General features: G+C 35.6%; 1 protein-coding gene across 4 annotated transcripts in view; it reads left to right on the top strand.

Annotated features, from left to right (window-relative positions):
- Window positions 1–17,719, top strand: part of GKAP1 (G kinase anchoring protein 1) — an 85,112-nt gene that overhangs the window by 22,356 nt on the left and 45,037 nt on the right. For all 4 annotated transcript variants that reach the window (XM_047102819.1, XM_047102812.1, XM_047102800.1 and 1 more), the window contains 3 exons: window positions 2,183–2,260; window positions 6,263–6,386; window positions 8,998–9,020. In XM_047102819.1, coding sequence (XP_046958775.1) covers window positions 2,183–2,260; window positions 6,263–6,386; window positions 8,998–9,020 — 225 coding nt within the window. The remainder of the gene's footprint in view (window positions 1–2,182; window positions 2,261–6,262; window positions 6,387–8,997; window positions 9,021–17,719) is intronic.

Below are 17,719 nucleotides of genomic sequence, written 5' to 3'. Positions count from 1 at the left end.
TGCAATTTTTATAAATGTTAAATGTCATTAATGTGGATTAAAAGTTTAGTGGTAAATTGAATCAACTTTGTTCAGAATAAACTCAAGTCGTTTGTTACTTTTTCCGTGTTGGGATGACTTCTTGGCTTTACATACAGAGAAATATTTGTACTCAGTGGCTATGAGTTTAGGTGGAGAAATTGATATAAACTTGTGTAACACATGAATCCAATTCTTTTTTTACCTTATAACTGTATATTGTTTTTGAATGTCCCTTTGTATTGTAAATTACTTAAAAGGTTAGTTTATTTTTCTTGATTATTACTAATTTGGGTTGAATTAATCCTTCAGTTTGTTTTAGTTATTTTATAGAACTATGTACAATTTACTCTGGGCTTATGGTGTTTTCTAGTGCTATAATCCCTTATTTACCATTTTAATTCTAATTGCATTTTTCTCTGAATTAGATTAATTTTTTTCTGTGATAAACCTACTCTTTCCCCCCCTCTTTTTGTTGTCTTAGTATAGGTTTAGATGAGATGCTTTCAGAGGTATGATTTGGTTAGGAATAAAAGCTTTAGTTCATTGTGTCCAGTGTTACTATTTTTCCAATTTTTAAGTTATCCCTTGGAAATATATCACTCCATTTTGGAGTTGGTTTCTGTTTTGGTTTAGATTTTTGTTGTTGTTATCAAGCAGTAGAAATAATTCTGATTAATTTGGCAGAGATCATTTGTTGAAAGGTTTCACAGATCTGAATTAAGAACCAAACAAGTAGGCCTTGGGGAAGATGGAAACTAAGAATTCTGGAGCACTTAAAGGAGTGACCTAGTACAACTAGTACATGCTCATTTGTAGAGGGCTGTCACATGACTAGAACCCGCTTGCTTTGTGTTTGTTCTCAAAATTTAATTGCTAGGAGATCAAAAGAAGAGTTGGATCCCTTGCCCCCACGCTGTCGTTGATGATGGTAGCTTGGATTTTGTGTGGGTTTGTTGGTGGGTGGTATATAGGATTATATAACCGGCTGTCCTACTAGAATCATAGGACTTTGGGATGAAATACAGTTATTCACAGGAGTAAAGGAATGGATTCTGAACAGACAGAAACAAGAAATATCCACTGAATGTGTGCTTTTACTATCTAGTCCACATAGGTCAACACATACATGTACACAAGTCCAGGAAGTTTATGTTGTGACTCTCCTGTGTACAGCTGCAGATATAACCTTATCTCCGTGGTGGAAACCCGAAGTCCCACCCAACTACTGTAGCAATTCTGTTTGGCAATTAAGAAAAGTAATTCTTGGAGAGTAGTTTGATTAGAGGGTAATGGAAGCTGTATTATAAGAAGTTAAGATGAGACTGACTGGTGGGAAAGAGGAACCAAAAGATATAGATCAAAAATTAAAGAATCATTTTTTATAGTATTAGATTACCTTAAAAGGTAGGGCAACCAAATAAAAGGATATGAGTAAAAAGATGCACTATGAATAATTATGCTATAACATCAGGGATATACCAGGACATTTGGTCACCTTTTAAAGTTTTTTGGTCACCTGTTTAAAGTTTCAGTACCCATGGATTAATCTGTATTAAGGGAATGGTATGTTTTATAATGCTGATTGTGTTATTTTTTAGTATTTTTGAGTAGTAATCCCTATTAAAATTTTCTGTGTCATGGGGCGCCTGGGTGGCGTAGTCGGTTAAGCGTCCAACTTCAGCCAGGTCACGATCTCGCGGTCTGTGAGTTCGAGCCCCGCGTCAGGCTCTGGGCTGATGGCTCAGAGCCTGGAGCCTGTTTCCGATTCTGTGTCTCCCTCTCTCTCTGCCCCTCCCCCGTTCATGCTCTGTCTCTCTCTGTCCCAAAAATAAATAAACGTTGAAAAAAAAATTTTCTGTGTCTTAAACTGGATACCATCATCGACATCTAATATATTGTCAATTTCTTTGTAAGTTTTTTTTGCTAAAGGGAAAAATTGATATATAAAACATAATTGACAGTGAATAGGGAAGTAGAAATATCAAAATTGGAAGTTTTGCTTTGGTATCTTCTGTAAAATACAGGGTTCCCTACTTTGGCATGGAGAGATAACTTTGGAGAACCCAGGTTATTTTTTAATGCATTTGTTTTCCTTTCTGTATATATAGTCATAGTTCTTTTGCTTGTGTGGCATAATTGTGAAACTTTCTTTTTGTTTTAGCTGACATCTGAAATGTTTGAAGCAGATCTTGAGAAGGCATTATTGCTAAGTAAATTAGAATATGAAGAGCACAAAAAGGTATTTACACATTTATTGATTTAGATATTTCAGAAGTTTAATTGTTCAAAGGTTTGGACCAATCCTTCCTGAATTTTATATAAAAGTTTTCCATTTAAAGCTTGTCCTAAAAATTCATCATCATAACAATATTATTATGAAATTTTTATAATAAGATTACTCCTCAAGTTTTGAGAGGCAACAAAAACATGAAGACTGAACTTTGGTGATTTGGAATGTTTCCTTAAGAAATTCTTGCACCTTGGGCGCCTGGGTGGCGCAGTCGGTTAAGCGTCCGACTTCAGCCAGGTCACGATCTCACGGTCCGTGAGTTCGAGCCCCGCGTCGGGCTCTGGGCTGATGGCTCAGAGCCTGGAGCCTGTTTCCGATTCTGTGTCTCCCTCTCTCTCTGCCCCTCCCCCGTTCATGCTGTGTTTCTCTCTGTCCCAAAAATAAATAAAAAACGTTGAAAAAAAAAAGAAATTCTTGCACCTTAAGAAATTCTTCCTTAAAAAATGGTTCCCACTCCTTTTTTTTTTTTTTTTTTAAGTTTATGTATTTATTTTGAGAGAGAGTATGAGCCAGGGCGAGAGTGGGTGACACTGGGATGGCAGTGCAGAGAGAGACAGAATCCTAAGCAGGCTCGGCACTGTCAGTGCACAGCCTGACGCTGGGCTCAGTCCCACAAACTATGAGATCAAGACCTAAGCTGAGGGGCGCCTGGGTGGCTCAGTCGGTTGAGCATCCGACTTCGGCTCAGGTCATGATCTCGCGATGTGTGGGTTCGAGCCCCGCGTTGGGCTCTGTGCTGACAGCTCAGAGCCTGGAGCCTGCGTCGGATTCTGTGTCTCCCTCTCTCTCTGCCCCTCCCCTGCTCATGCTCTATCTCTCTCTCTCAAAAATAAATAAAAACGTTAAAAAAAAAATTAAAAAAAAAAAAAAAAAAGACCTAAGCTGAAATCAAGAGTTGCACGCTTAAACTGTGTAACTAAATTGTGGTATTGGCTTATGTGCTGAAAAGCATTGTATAGCTTGTAACTATAGGAACATTTAAGTTAAAGTAGTGTTGCCTTCTAGTGTCTGTATTTAAGTTGAACATTTATTATTTTCATATAATTTGACATTTTAGTCTTTTATATGTATTGGGAATTTTTTTGGTCCATAAAATGTATTCAGTTTGTGATTATAGTTGATCATAAATGACCCTGATCATGCTTATGGGCCTTTAGACTATGTCATTGTACACTAGCTCCTTCAGTTAAGATGAAGGGAGGAGAGGAATTAAAATTCACAGCAGATGATTTTGCTTTTTATTTATAGCACAAGGGAAAAGGATGAAAGTTGCCAGTAAAGTGGACTTTGTGCATTGTGTATGTTAGTTTCATTTTCCATGTCCCTATTCCTGTTACCCTAATTAATAAAGACTAACTATAATCTTTATTATTAGTTGTCCATTTAAGCACAAAGGTGGCAACTAGAAAAATGGATACAGCTAGCTTTCCTACGATTTATTTATTTATTTATTTATTTTTAATAATTTTTTTTTAACGTTTATTTATTTTTGAGACAGAGACAGAGCATGAACGGGGGAGGGGCAGAGAGAGAGGGAGACACAGAATTGGAAGCAGGCTCCAGGCTCTGAGCCATCAGCCCAGAGCCCGACGCGGGGCTCGAACTCACGGACCGTGAGATCGTGACCTGAGCTGAAGTTGGACGCTTAACCGACTGAGCCACCCAGGCGCCCCTACGATTTAATAATTTAAATGGACTTTCAGCTATACTGGAAAAGTGTAAAAAAAAAAGTTCTCCTGACTTGCTTAATCAGAGATAAAATTTATCAAATAGAATATTATCATACAATAATGATTTATTGTTGTGAGATACATGTCTAGATTCTAAAGCTAAAAGAATTAGCTATATCTTTAGAGGAGTAGAGTAGATGGTGTTGATAAAATATCATGATCCCTGCTGGTTTTCTTAGCACAATCATAGGCCTGTTACCCAAAAGCATTGGTTCTGTCAGACCATAATGACTCTCAGAGAAGGGAGGAACTCCTTTTGTATGCAGTAGCTAGTTTGATGTGATTACATTAACGTAGTCATTGAGTTTTAAGTCAATATCCAAAAAAAAATTACTATAATTATTTTAGCCTAACTATCTTTATATTAACTAAAGTTTGGGATGGCATTTTATATTCTGTTCTATTACTCATTCACCAATATTTTTTTGAGTAACCAAAATGTGCTAGGCACATAATACAAAGATAAAGATATGGTCCCAGCCCTTGAATTTAGTAGAGGGAGATGTACACATAATTACTGTGTATAGTATTGACAGATGAATGTTTTCAGTGCAGTAGTAATTCAGAAAGATGGAAGAATTTTCTTTGCCTTTGATGGGGATGAGTTTTAGAAAAGGATTTTTTTTTATGTTTATTTATGAGAGAGAGTGTGTGCACACGCCCATGCCTGCATGCAGGGGTGGGGCAGAGAGAGAGGGGGACAGAGTATCTGAAGTGGGCTCTGTGCTGACAGCAGAGGCAGCCCAGTGTTTGAACTCATGAACTGTGAGATCATGACCTGAGCTGAAATCAGAAACTTAACTGACTGAGCCATCCAGGCACCCCTAGAACAGGATTTTTAAAGAGGAGTCTTACAAGTCATATAAAAGGTCACAGTGTAGGCAAGAGAAAGTAGGCATTGTCAGAGAAGGGGTGGCAAGAATACAGGATATGTGTGTATGAAAGGGTATAGCATAGTTGATTCGGAGTTGCTAGAGACACTTTCTGAAGGATAGGATCTAAAGAATCTTGAGCACCAGGTTAAGGAGATTTGGCTTTATAAATCTGTTGTCAGAGAGCTGTTGAATATTTTTAACTGTTAGATTTATTTCAGGTTTTCATTTTAGAAACTCATGCTGTAGCAGTGTAGAAGATAGATGGAGGGGCTAAAATTAGAGGGTGTTGCAATGTCCAGCAGAAGATAGAGAAATGACAGAAGGTCTGAAGAGAACAGATGTAAGAGATCTTTAGGAGATAAACTCAACAAGACCTCATGACTAATTTGTATATAGTGTGTAGGAAGAACAGATAGAAATGACTCAGGTTTCTAGTCTACAGAGTTGTGTGATGATGGTAGCATTAAACAGGTGCTTTAACGAGAGGATCCAGTAGGGAAGGCAGGGTGAACATATTTAGCTTGGAGATGTTTACTGAACATTCCAATTGAGTTGTCTGTACATACCAAAATCATGAGTGTATCATTAGAGCTTTAAATTTTGAGAAACAAGGGTCATAAAGCAAAAGAATAGCTTAAGAGTGGAATAATGATGAGAAGAGTTTGGAGAAAAGAAGCCAGTGATGGAGACTGAAGAGTAGTTAGAAGTGTATTGAGGAAACTAAGAGGTGTTTGAAAAAATAATGTCTTTGGATTTGGCATTGAGAGGGAGGTTGACCTTAATTTTAGTGGCAGAGAACAGAGGAAGCCAGATTTGATGGGGAGGTGAGAAAGGAAGTTGACTATAGATGATTGTCTTAAGTTTGGTCCTGAAATAAAGAAGAAGAGGTGGCAACTAGGAGAGGTTATAAACCAAGGTATAGCTTTTTGTTTTTATTTTAATGTTTAAGAGGAAAGAGATTGAGTTGAAAAATAAAAAAAAAAACAGCTATCTTTTTATACAATTTGGCTAGTTTATTTATTTTGAGAGAGAGAGATAGCATGAGCAGGGAAGGTGCAGAGAGAGAGGGAGAGAGAGAATCCCAAGCAGGTTCAGCATTGTCAGCACAGAGCCCTATGCGGGGCTCAAACTCCTGAACCTTGAGATCATGACCTGAGCTGAAATCAAGTCAGATGCTTAACCGACTGAGCCACCCAGCTGCCCCTAATGTGTTGACTTTTTAATTTGCTATTTATCTTTAAAAAATAAAACTTTAAGAAATATATTACCTAATGGTATGTTGATTTTTTTTTTTTTTTTTTTTTTACTAGTGTTAACCAAGCTTAATTGTTGGTAATTCTTTTTAGGAGTATGAAAATGCTGAAAGTGCTTCAACTCAATCAAAGGTTATGAATAAAAAAGATAAAAGAAAGAATCATCAGGGAAAAGACAGGCCTCTTACAGTATCACTAAAAGATTTCCAATCTGAAGGTAATATATGTATGAAATCTATTATGCTAGAGAAACTATTTTAAGTCTTTTTATATGTAAGTTGTAAGTTCCTTGCTAATTTTTAAAATAAGTAAGAATTGTTTTTTTTTCCACGTTTATTTATTTTTGGGACAGAGAGAGACAGAGCATGAACGGGGGAGGGGCAGAGAGAGAGGGAGACACAGAATCGGAAACAGGCTCCAGGCTCTGAGCCATCAGCCCAGATCCCGACGCGGGGCTCGAACTCACGGACCGTGAGATCGTGACCTGGCTGAAGTCGGACGCTTAACCGACTGCGCCACCCAGGCGCCCCAAGAATTGTTTTTTTAATGTGTTACTGAGATTGTGGAAAATGTAGCCTTGTTTGGAAATAAACAATTGGGGAGAAGGGGGTGTGTAACTTAAAAGCAGTCATTAAATCCCCATAAAGCTTCAGTATGGATTTATCTTTTTGTATTTGAATTTGTCCATTTTCTAAAACTCACTGAAAATAAAAATTGTACTTGTAGTCTTTGAGTCATCTTGAAACGTTGTTGTCCTTATACATAAAGTGATTGGACTTACAGTACACCTGGAATAGTATCTTCAGATTTCATCCACTATTGGTCAACCTCTTCAAATTATCTAGAACTACACCTTAGAAAGTTAAAATACAAATTTTTAGGAGACTTATTACCAGAAAACTTTATAATATTTATATTTTTTTATTGAACAGAAAGACAAATTAAAGGCAGATCATAAAACACATTACTTTTGATGTGAGAAATGGTGAAAACCCTAAGTCTGTGCTGTAAAATATGGTAGCTACTACTCATATGTGGTTATTTAAATATAAATTAATTAAAATGAACTAAAATAAAAAATTCCTTAGTTGTGTCAGCCACATTTCAGGTGCTCAGTAGCTACGTGTAACTAGTGGCTTCTACATTAGAACAGGTACGGAACATTACTATCCTTACAGAAAACTTTATTGGATGGTGCTGTGCTTATGTCAGAATAGTTGCTGACAAAATGAACTGCGTTTGTTCATTGACACAGTGATCTATTTGATTCATATGAATTTAGCTCTTAATACATTGGGCATTTGTTCTGTTAGGATTAATAACACGATAGCAGTAATCTAAAAAGAAAAATACAGTGAAATACTTTACCATTTTCAGAAACAAGCCTATCTGTGAAATTTGGAATACATTTAGAGCATTGTTTTGCTTTGGTGTAAGGATCAAGACAGTTTTTCCTATAGTCTGCCTCTCTTATTAAGTGTTTTTTTTGTTTGTTTGTTTGTTTGTTTAGGGGTTAAAAGAAGAGATGTATGTTAAGTTTCTTATTTGAGGTTAAAAGAAACAGGTGTATGTTAGAATTTTCAGTTTTGGTAAGAAAGATTTTATATAAGATGTATTATTAAAAACTAGTCAGAAACATGAAAAGAAAGCTTTTTAAAACTTTATTTTTCATATGTTTGATTATAAGTACTATATAAATTTATTAAATGGATTGAGAAAGACATCAATATGATGCTGTTCTGGGGAAGCTAGACAACAATTTCAAGATATGATTTAAAAAGTTATGATTATTCCTCAGTTTCTTGCATCTCATTGTATGCTAAGTAGAACACACTAAAAGAATGACTTTGATGTTAGGAATAAGTAGGAAATTAGAAACAAATAGGATTTGGTAGTTTGAGCTGAAACTTGTGATTTTGACATTTACCATACTTGCAGACTCTGTTCCGATCAACAAATGCTTTAGAGAACTGGGCCAGCTTTTAAATTCTCAGTCATAAGAATGCTATTCTATTAAATTATTGTTAGTCCTTGAGAATAGAAAATTTCTGCTGTGCATAAGAAGCAATGTTAGATATTAGATATCCTGATTATCTCTAATTTAAATAAGACCTCTTGCTCCCTCTTTGTACTTGAGTTTCAGCCTTGTATCTGTGTGGACTCCCTTATGTCTTTCTTTTCTTCATTCTGTAATCCTTTTCCAAAAATGCTGTGTTGTTACTAAGTCAATGATTTGTGGATCTGGATATTTTTCTTATTGCCTTCTTTTTTGTATTCATTTTATAAATATATGTCACTTTTTAAGATTTTTTTATAGTATTATCAAAGCACTATGATGTATATTTTTAAAACAAACTAAGAGGTTTAAAGGACCCAAATTACTCTTCTACTTTTTTCCCCCCACAAAGGCAGTGATCTGTACAATTTTGCAGTTATAATACCCTGTGATTTGATTTTAGATATATTTGTTCACCTCTTTGGCCAAAAAAAATTGTTTAACCAAAAACCTTATTATTTGGAATTCAAATGTGTAAAATTTAATAATACCCTGTGGTATGGGTGGCATTTACTGGGATATAAAATGTAGTCCCTAAGCTGAGCAAATTAGTAATTATGTGTTGAAATTTAACATCTTATCCCTAGAGATGAAATCTGATATTTTAGACAACCCCCAAATGACTTCTTTAACTCTTATTATAATTTTGAAAGTCTTCTCAATTACTTTGAATATTTTTACATACTGGGTATTAATTATTAATATTAATAAAGTATTAATATTATTGTTAATTTTCTTCAGTGAAATGTCACCATTTTTTTTTCATTTACAGATCACCTTAGTAAAAAGACTGAGGTAAGTGTTATTGTAACCATCTTTATTCTAGAAAATACTTGATGATTTTAAGAATAATGTCGGTGTTTGGCAGTGCTTTTTCAGATCTAGCTATTTAAAGGGCAACCCATAGGTTTGTTGTGAGTGAATCCAGTCATGTCTGGCAATTATAACGATGTAAAATATATTGCAGTAGATTGAAAATACTATTTGCATGAAGGAAGTATATTATTTGGCTTTAGTATCCTAATTTGTGTCTGCGTGTGCATGCGCGCACACACACACACACACACACACACACCCCAAAAGGTTACCACATGTAAGCTTAAAATTTTAGGGAAAAGAGGTGTAACACTCCAATCTTTATTAAAAACATCCTGAAACCATGTCTGAAGATATTTAGGAATTATGGAAATTATGAGGTTAGCTGTGATTCTGTAGTTTATACCTATGGATCATATGCTACTCTTACCATTCACCATCACAAGTAGCACCACCCACACGTAACTTCCTAGGGTTATTGGTTGGTTTTCTTTTTTTTAAGACTCCAGGAACACCTGGACTTAAGTTGCTGACTTTGGCACAGGTCATGATCTCGCAGTTTGTGAGTTCAAGCCCCACTCCAAAGTGGGGATGTTCTGTGCTAACAGCTCAAAGTCTGGAGCCTGCTTTGGATTCTGTGTCTCCCTCTCTCTCTGCCCTTCCCCGCCTCACGTTCTGTCTATCTCTCTGTCTTTCAAAAAACGAATAAGCATTAAAAAAAAATTTTTTTTAAGGGGTGCCTGGGTGGCTCAGTCAGTTAAATGTCCTGACTTCAGCTCAGGTCATGATCTTGTGGTTTGTGAGTTTGAGCCCGTGTGGGACTTTGTGCTGACAGCTCAGAGCCTGGAGCCTGCTTTGGATTTTGTGTCTCCATCTCTGTGCCCCTCCCCTGCTCATGCTCTGTCTCTCTCAAAAATAAAGATTAAAAAAAAATTTTTTTTAATAATTTTTTTTTAAAAAGACTCCAATACCAGATTTTACAAACCTTTTAGAATTGGGAGGTACTACTATAAAATATCTTCTAATATTGAGGGAAGTACTAATAAAATGTTAGTGTTATTTTCACTTCTTTAGGTACTAACTTGAAAGCTTTGCTATTCTGTTATGTATATATTCTTGTTAGTAATTCTATCAGTTGATTTTTTTTCATGGTCAGATGTTCCTTGATTTCACTTTATAGTATATAAATGGTTTTTGACCATTTTTGTTGTTGTTTCAGGTATTTACTTGACAGGTCAGAGAAATTAAATCATCTCTAAGAAAACCACATCTGAATAGCTCTGTGACTATAGTAATAATATAGTCCTTAACTTTGCACACAAGCAGAAAATTGATTTATTAAAACAGATGGTAGAATTTTTTTTAATTTAAAAACCACAGTCACCATTTCTTAGATTAAAATTTAAATGACCACAAATACAGTCTGAGTATTCATTGTATGTCTGAAGTGTGGAAAACATGTACTTTTGAAAAACTGAGTCTATCTTTTAATCCATTGACTTCTTTGGAGGATAACTTTATGCAAATGAGAAAGCAGGTACAAATGGTACTCCATATTCCTAAGAGACTACCAGCAACTGTTAGTAGAGGGAAAAATAATTTTTATAAACTGTTCCATGCTTATTTTTCCTGCTTTCCTGATTTGAAAGAGAAAAAAATAATGCAGAATGACAGGATCTCATCTATTTAATGTATTCAATCTAAGTTGTATTTAAACAAGCATAGGTATGTGACACAGCATATATTTTGTCTTTCATTATATTTTACAGCTGTTTTCTGATCATCTTCTGTTAAAAATAATTTGATAGGTAATAAAATTCACTTTGAATAATCCTAATGATTAAGACATTTCCTACTTTTGTAAATGCAGTCTAATTATAATTTATTTCCTATGTAACTATTTTAAGAAATTGGTCAAAAGAACATGTAATTCACATTATCCTTTGACACTTGTTAAAAATATACCAAAGTTATGTTCCATTTCCATTAGAGGTATTACTCACTTTCTTATGACTTGAATATTTAAATGTTGCAATGGTTATGCCATTGCTCTGGGAATCTAGATGAACTTTTTCAGAGAGTTCAAAAATAAGCCTGAAAAAATATTTCTGATTTCAAGTCTGAAATGAGATCTTCTTTCTACTCCTAAAAATGTATGAGTCTTTGTTACAGTGTATACTCAATAATTGACTTAATTCTTCCTATCTCTAATATGTTACTTATGCCAAGAGATTTTTTTTTTCCATGGGAACTTTAAAATTCCTAACTTCTGTTGAGAACAATATGCATCTCATCCATTCCTTCTTAAATCAGGTATTTAGTGGATAAAATTCAAAAGAGAAAAGATTTTTTACTTTATTATAGATGATGAGGGGTACTTCTGGTATATTCCTCTAACTGCCAACTAAACTTGTTCTTGGGTTACATCATTCCCGTTTTGCTTATTCCATCCGTCTTGATTTTGTGTTACTAATCTCAGTGCTTTCTTTCTAGTCCCAATTATTTATAATCTTTCTCACCATGAAACATTTAGAATAAAAATGACACTATCAGGACTAGAAGATGGGAACAAGTTTTCTTCATTAAATGTCCAGGACATATTGGCTGCCACTGCTATACCAGTCCCCTACCCATTCTTCACTACAGTATAGTCAAGAATATCCCATGAGAATTCTAGACAAGAAGAATGGATAATAGAATAGGTGCTTGTATATACCTCTTAGAAACCTTAACTAATCATGCCTTTTAAGGAGCATTATTTGATCCTTAAAGTTGTTTTTGTTTTTAATATTATTGTGTTGTCTTTAAAAAAAATTTTTTTAACATTTATTTTTGAGAGGCAGCGAGAGACAGAGCACGTGCAGGGGAGGGGCAGAAAGAGAGAGGGAGACACAGAATCTGAAGCAGGGTTCAAGCTCTGAGCTGTCAGGACAGAGCCTAACATGGGGCTCGAACTCACAACTGCAAGATCATGACCTGAGCCGAAGTCAGATGCTTAACCGACTGAGCCACTGAGGTGCCCCTATTATGTTGTCTTTTTAAACACCAGTGCTGCAAGGTGGAGTGTCTCATAGGTACTGCTTTCTCTTTAGCTCCACTTTTATCTTGCCTTCCCAACTGCAATCCTTCTGGTACCATTCAGTAGCTTTAAAATTTTTAGTGATGGGGCGCCTGGGTGGCGCAGTCGGTTAAGCGTCCGACTTCAGCCAGGTCACGATCTCGCGGTCCGTGAGTTCGAGCCCCACGTCAGGCTCTGGGCTGATGGCTCGGAGCCTGGAGCCTGTTTCCGATTCTGTGTCTCCCTCTCTCTCTACCCCTCCCCCGTTCATGCTCTGTCTCTCTCTGTCCCAAAAATAAATAAACGTTAAAAAAAAAAATTTTTTTTTTAAATTTTTAGTGATCATCATATGTCTTGAAGTCTACAAGGTCAAGTCTTCAATATTCTTGAATAGACTATCTCTAAAGAGTACCCAAGAAGTTGTAATAGTGGTTAGCAAAGGGAGGGGAAGGAGGGCTTATTGGGATAGGAAAAAGGCTTACTTTTCCCAGTGTAAATTGTTGAAGTTTTTTATTATGTCTGTGTAATATGTATTTAAAAATTATATCAAAAATAAAAAGCAATGGGTGAGTGAGGGAACTAGGGAACAAACCTGGTCTTATCTGGCTCCATAGCCTGTTTCATTTTTGTTGCACAGTGCTTCTTGTATGTCTACCTTAGATGTATGAGTTTGGAAGAATAATTTATTCATTTTAGGCCTTAGTTATGTTAGATGAAAAGTAACATTTCCAAAATTATAAATGATCAGTATGTGACCAAATATTATGTGCTAAAAATTGAACCCCATAGTTAACACTACCAAAACTAGTTAGACCATTAAACTTTAAAAGCAAATAAATTCTACCAAGTTAAAAACAAAACAAAACAAAACAAAAATACCTCACCTAAAATCTGGCTTTACATTAGCTCTTCAGCCTGTTTCCTATTTCTCAATGTCCTGAACTGATTTTTGCTCCCATCCCTTTCCTTATTTGTATTTATTATATTTGTTGTTAGTTCTCTTTGGTTGTAAGTAAGAAGCCCAACTCAGTCCAGCACAAGCAAGAAAGAATCGCTTGTTTGATTGGTATAACCAAACCATGGAAGGTTAGGGAAAGAACTGGCCTCATAGTTGACTGGATCCAGGGATTTATGGAGGTTTAGGATTTTTCATTTCTCTCCCAAGTCTCAGTTGCTATCTATGGCTTCACCTCATGGTAGATCGCATGGTTACTAGGGGATCCTGGGGTACATCTTTACAGCTTTTCCTATAAACTGTTAGCTTTTGAGGCTTGACAGATTGAAGTTCAACTTTTCTTTGAGGAAATGAGGGAAGCAGAAATATTCCCTACGTGGTATGGTTTACTTCCTATTATATCACATTAGGGGATGTAGAATGGTTATTTTTATAATAATAAAATTGATCTTGGAGAATTGGCTATTACTTACATAAATAACTGATTGAATAAATATATAAAAGAGAAGAGACAAATCTTCCATACAGAAAATTACAAATAATTTACGTAGATATTCCCCTTCCAGGAGAGGGAGCTTAACTCCCTCCACTCTTCTTGAGTATGGGTTGTACTTAGTAACTTGCTTCCAAAGAATAGAGTACAGAAAGGGAGGAAAATTAGTTTTACACTGTAGAAACCTGGTAAACAGAACCTTGACCAGGTGATCAATATTAATATTATTAGTGATATTTCATGTTGATAGCATGCCATCTTGATATGATGTGATGAGAATGACCTATACTTGTGTGATTTTCCTTGCAAAAAACACATAAAACCAGTCAAACAAAAACATTAGACAAATCCAAATTAAGGGACATTCTGCAAAATACCTGACCTGAATGACTAGTATTGCTCAAAACTATCAAGGTCACTAAAAACAAAGTCTGAGAAATTGACATTGACCAGAGAAGGCTAAGGAGACATGACAACTAAATGTAGTATATCCCAGGTGGAATCTTGGAACAGAAAAAGAACATTAGGGGAAAACTAGTATAATCCAAATAAAGCGTGGAATCTAGTTATACTATTGTACCAATGTTGGTTGTTTAGTGGGAAAGCATACTATAATAATGTAAGATGTTATCAACAGGGGAAACTGAGTAAGAGATATATGGAAATTGTACTATCCAAAATTTTACGTAAATCTAAGAGTATTTTAAAATTAAAAGTTTAATTTAGGGGCACCTGGGTGGTTCAGTTGGTTAAGCGTCCGACTGTTGGTTTCAGCTCAGGTCATGATCTCGCCGTTCATCAATTCGAGCCCCATGTTGGACTCTGTGTTGACTCGAGTCTGCTGGGGATTCTCTCTCTCTCTCTCTCTTTCTCTCTCTCTCTTTCTCCTTCTCTCTTTCTCCTTCTCTCTCTCTCTCTCTCTGTCTCTCTGCCCCTCCCCAACGCTCTGGTTTCTCAAAATAAATAAATAAAAAGTTTATTTTAAAACTTGATCAGTGGGTTCAAGTGTTGTCAACCATTATAAAGTTTCCCCTTAATGCTTTTAGCAACTATTAATGATTATTTCCTTTATCCATTATGTTTTTAGAGCATATTTTTCATTAAATTAAAATTTTTACTTCAAGAATACATGCATATGGTAATAATTGAATGGTAGAGGAGAATTTATGAAACCAGTAGTCTCCCAGCCATTGCCCTTCCCTTACTACTTAAAAAAAAATTTTTTTTAATGTTTATTTTTGAGAGAGAGGGAGAGAGACAGATCGTGAGTGGGGGAGGGGCAGAGAGACATGAAGACACATAATCCGAAGCAGTCTCCAGGTTCTGAGCTATCAGCACAGAGCCCGATGTGGGACTCGAACTCAAAAACTGTGAGATCATGACCTGAGCCGAAGTCAGACGCTTAACCGACTGAGTCACCCAGGTGACCCCCCTTACTACTTTTTAAAAATCATTCTCATATGTCATGATTGACCCTGCATGAAGCATGCAAAAGTGTTTAGAGCTTTTCTGAACATACTGTATTTTTTCATGCTGCCTTGTCTACCTATGTATTCTTCCCTACCATCTTTCTTAGTGGTATCTTATGCATGAATGGTTGTTAGTTCTGGGATGGGAGTGAAGTCAGGAACAACCCATGTCGCCATCTTGGTGATGTCACTCCCCTTCCATCTTTATTTGGCTAACTATGCTTCAGAACTTGGCTAAAGAGTCATTTTTTTCCTGGTCTTATTTAGATGCCCAGGATATTCTGTATGTACTTCATAGCACTCAACACTTTTATCATTGTTTTGCTTCTTCTCTAGAATGAGTTCCTAGAGGTCTGGGACTATATGTTGTTGATTTAGTTTTCCTGTTAGTTCTAATTCCCTTCACATAGTAGGTAATGTAAATGGAAGTTGGTTGATGAATGAATGAATGTCCTGCTTTCTCACTAAAACCTTCTCTAGCCTTTTTTGGGTCTGTTTCTCCCATGTATTTTTACAATATATCAGAAGCACATTGATTTTATTTCTTCTGTCTGTTCAAGCACATTGTTAGGGCCTTCCATTTAATGGAGCATTGCATGTAGGTAGAATTCTGAGACTGCATCCTTACTCAGCAAGAAAAAATTCCACTATTGACTAATTATGTGTGCCATTTATAAAGAGGAAGAAGTGGCTGCATGTCTTATAGATACTTGCTATTTCTGACATGTCTGTAGAAGAGCACTTAATTGTATTTATTATTATGTGTTAATTTTCATGTTTTTCAGTAGATAATGAATTCCATGAGAGTAGCCCATATGTAGCATAATAAGGGCTTAATAAGTAAATATTTCAAGTTTAAGACTTGAATCTACCAGGATCTAAGGGAGGAGAAGAAAGTAGACTTACATCATATATAATGTCATCTTTAATATAATAGCTCATTTAATAATGCCATTATTTAGATTTCCCCTTGGATAAGTTAAAAGCACTCAAATGTATCAAAAGAGAAATCGTGCATGTAGATAGAGCATTTGAGGTTTGCATGTTACTATATATTAATGTATCTTAAAACTGTAAAGCTGGGAGACTGTTCTTCTAAAGGTGCCTTGCATCCCCTGGAAGTTTAAAAGGAATGTTGATCAAGCATTAATATTTGTCAGTTTATTCTATAAATGATGTGTTCTTCAATTAGGAAATAGGGACTCAATAGGAAGGTAGGTTTGTTTTTTTATTTTATTTTTTTTAATTTATTTTTTTTAATATATGAAATTTATTGTCAAGTTGGTTTCCATACAACACCCAGTGCTCATCCCAAAAGATGCCCTCTTCAATGCCCATCACCTCCCCTTCCCTTCCTCCCACCCCCCCATCAACCCTCAGTTTGTTCTCAGTTTTTAAGGGTCTCTTACGCTTTGGCTCTCTCCCAGTCTAACCTCATTTTTTTTTTTTCCTTCACCTCCCCATGGGTTTCTGTTAAGTTTCTCAGGATCCACATAAGAGTGAACACATATGGTATCTGTCTTTCTCTGTATGGCTTATTTCACCTAGCATCACACTCTTCAGTTCCATCCACGTTGCTACAAAACGCCATATTTCATTCTTTCTCATTGCCACGTAGTACTCAACAATAGCCAAATTGTGGAAAAAGCCTAAATGTCCATCAACTGATGAATGGATAAAGAAATTGAGGTTTGTTTTTTTAATTGAAGTATAATTTACACACAATAGAATGTACAGGTCTTAAGTGTGCAGTTTGATGAAGTTTGACACATAAATATAACTATACGAACCTACATCCCTAACAAGGTAAAGAACATTTTCCATCACACCAGTAAGTTCCCTGCTGCCCTATGCCATTTTCTCATGTACTCATCTGCCCCCTCTTCCCACAGGCAACCAATGTTGTGATATCTATCACCATAGATTAATTTTGCCTCTTTATTTAAAGTAAAGCATATAATATGTTATTCTTTGGACTGGCTCTTTCCCTCCCAAAATGTTGAAGGTTTATCGATATTGTGTGTATCAGTACTTTTTTTCCTTTTCATTGCTAGGTTGTATTCCATGGTGTGAATATATCATAATGTGTTTATTTATTCTATTGATGGACATTTAGTTTCCATTTTTTGCCATTATGAATAAGGCTGTTAGAGCATTTTTTAAAATCAATTTATTTAGGTGTAATACAATAAAAGCTATCCATTTTAAGTGTATAATTCAGTCGATTTTAGTTTATTTAGAGTTGTGCAGCCATTACCATAATCTGATTTTAGAATATTTCTATAACCCCCGAAGAAACCTTGTGCACATGAACAGTTATTCCCCATACCCCTTTTGCCCAGCCAGCCACCAGCTTCTCCCCCACCCCCACCGGCTTAAGTAACAAGTAATATATGTGGTCTGCATAGATTTGCCTGTTCTGGACATTTAGTATAAATGGAATCATACAAAATGTGGTTTTTTGAGATTTCTTAACACTTAGCATGATGTTTTTACAAGTTCGTTTATGTTGTAGCATGTATCAGTGCTTCATTCCTTTTTATTGTTAATAGTATTCCATTGTATTTGATTTTATTTACACATTCATCAGTTGGACATTTGGGTTGTTTCTACTTTTTAAATTATAAATAATACTCCTATGAACGTTCAAGTCTTTTTATGAACATATGTTTAATTTCCCTTAGGTAAAAACCTAAGAATGAA

This window comes from Lynx rufus, unplaced genomic scaffold (assembly GCF_022079265.1).
Source record: "Lynx rufus isolate CCGP_SWC_20201006 ecotype Redwood Valley unplaced genomic scaffold, mLynRuf1.p SCAF_10, whole genome shotgun sequence".
In the NCBI taxonomy this organism is placed as follows: domain Eukaryota; kingdom Metazoa; phylum Chordata; class Mammalia; order Carnivora; family Felidae; genus Lynx; species Lynx rufus.
The sequence above is the reverse complement of the archived record's forward strand: the minus strand, read 5'-3'. Positions and strand labels throughout refer to the sequence as shown.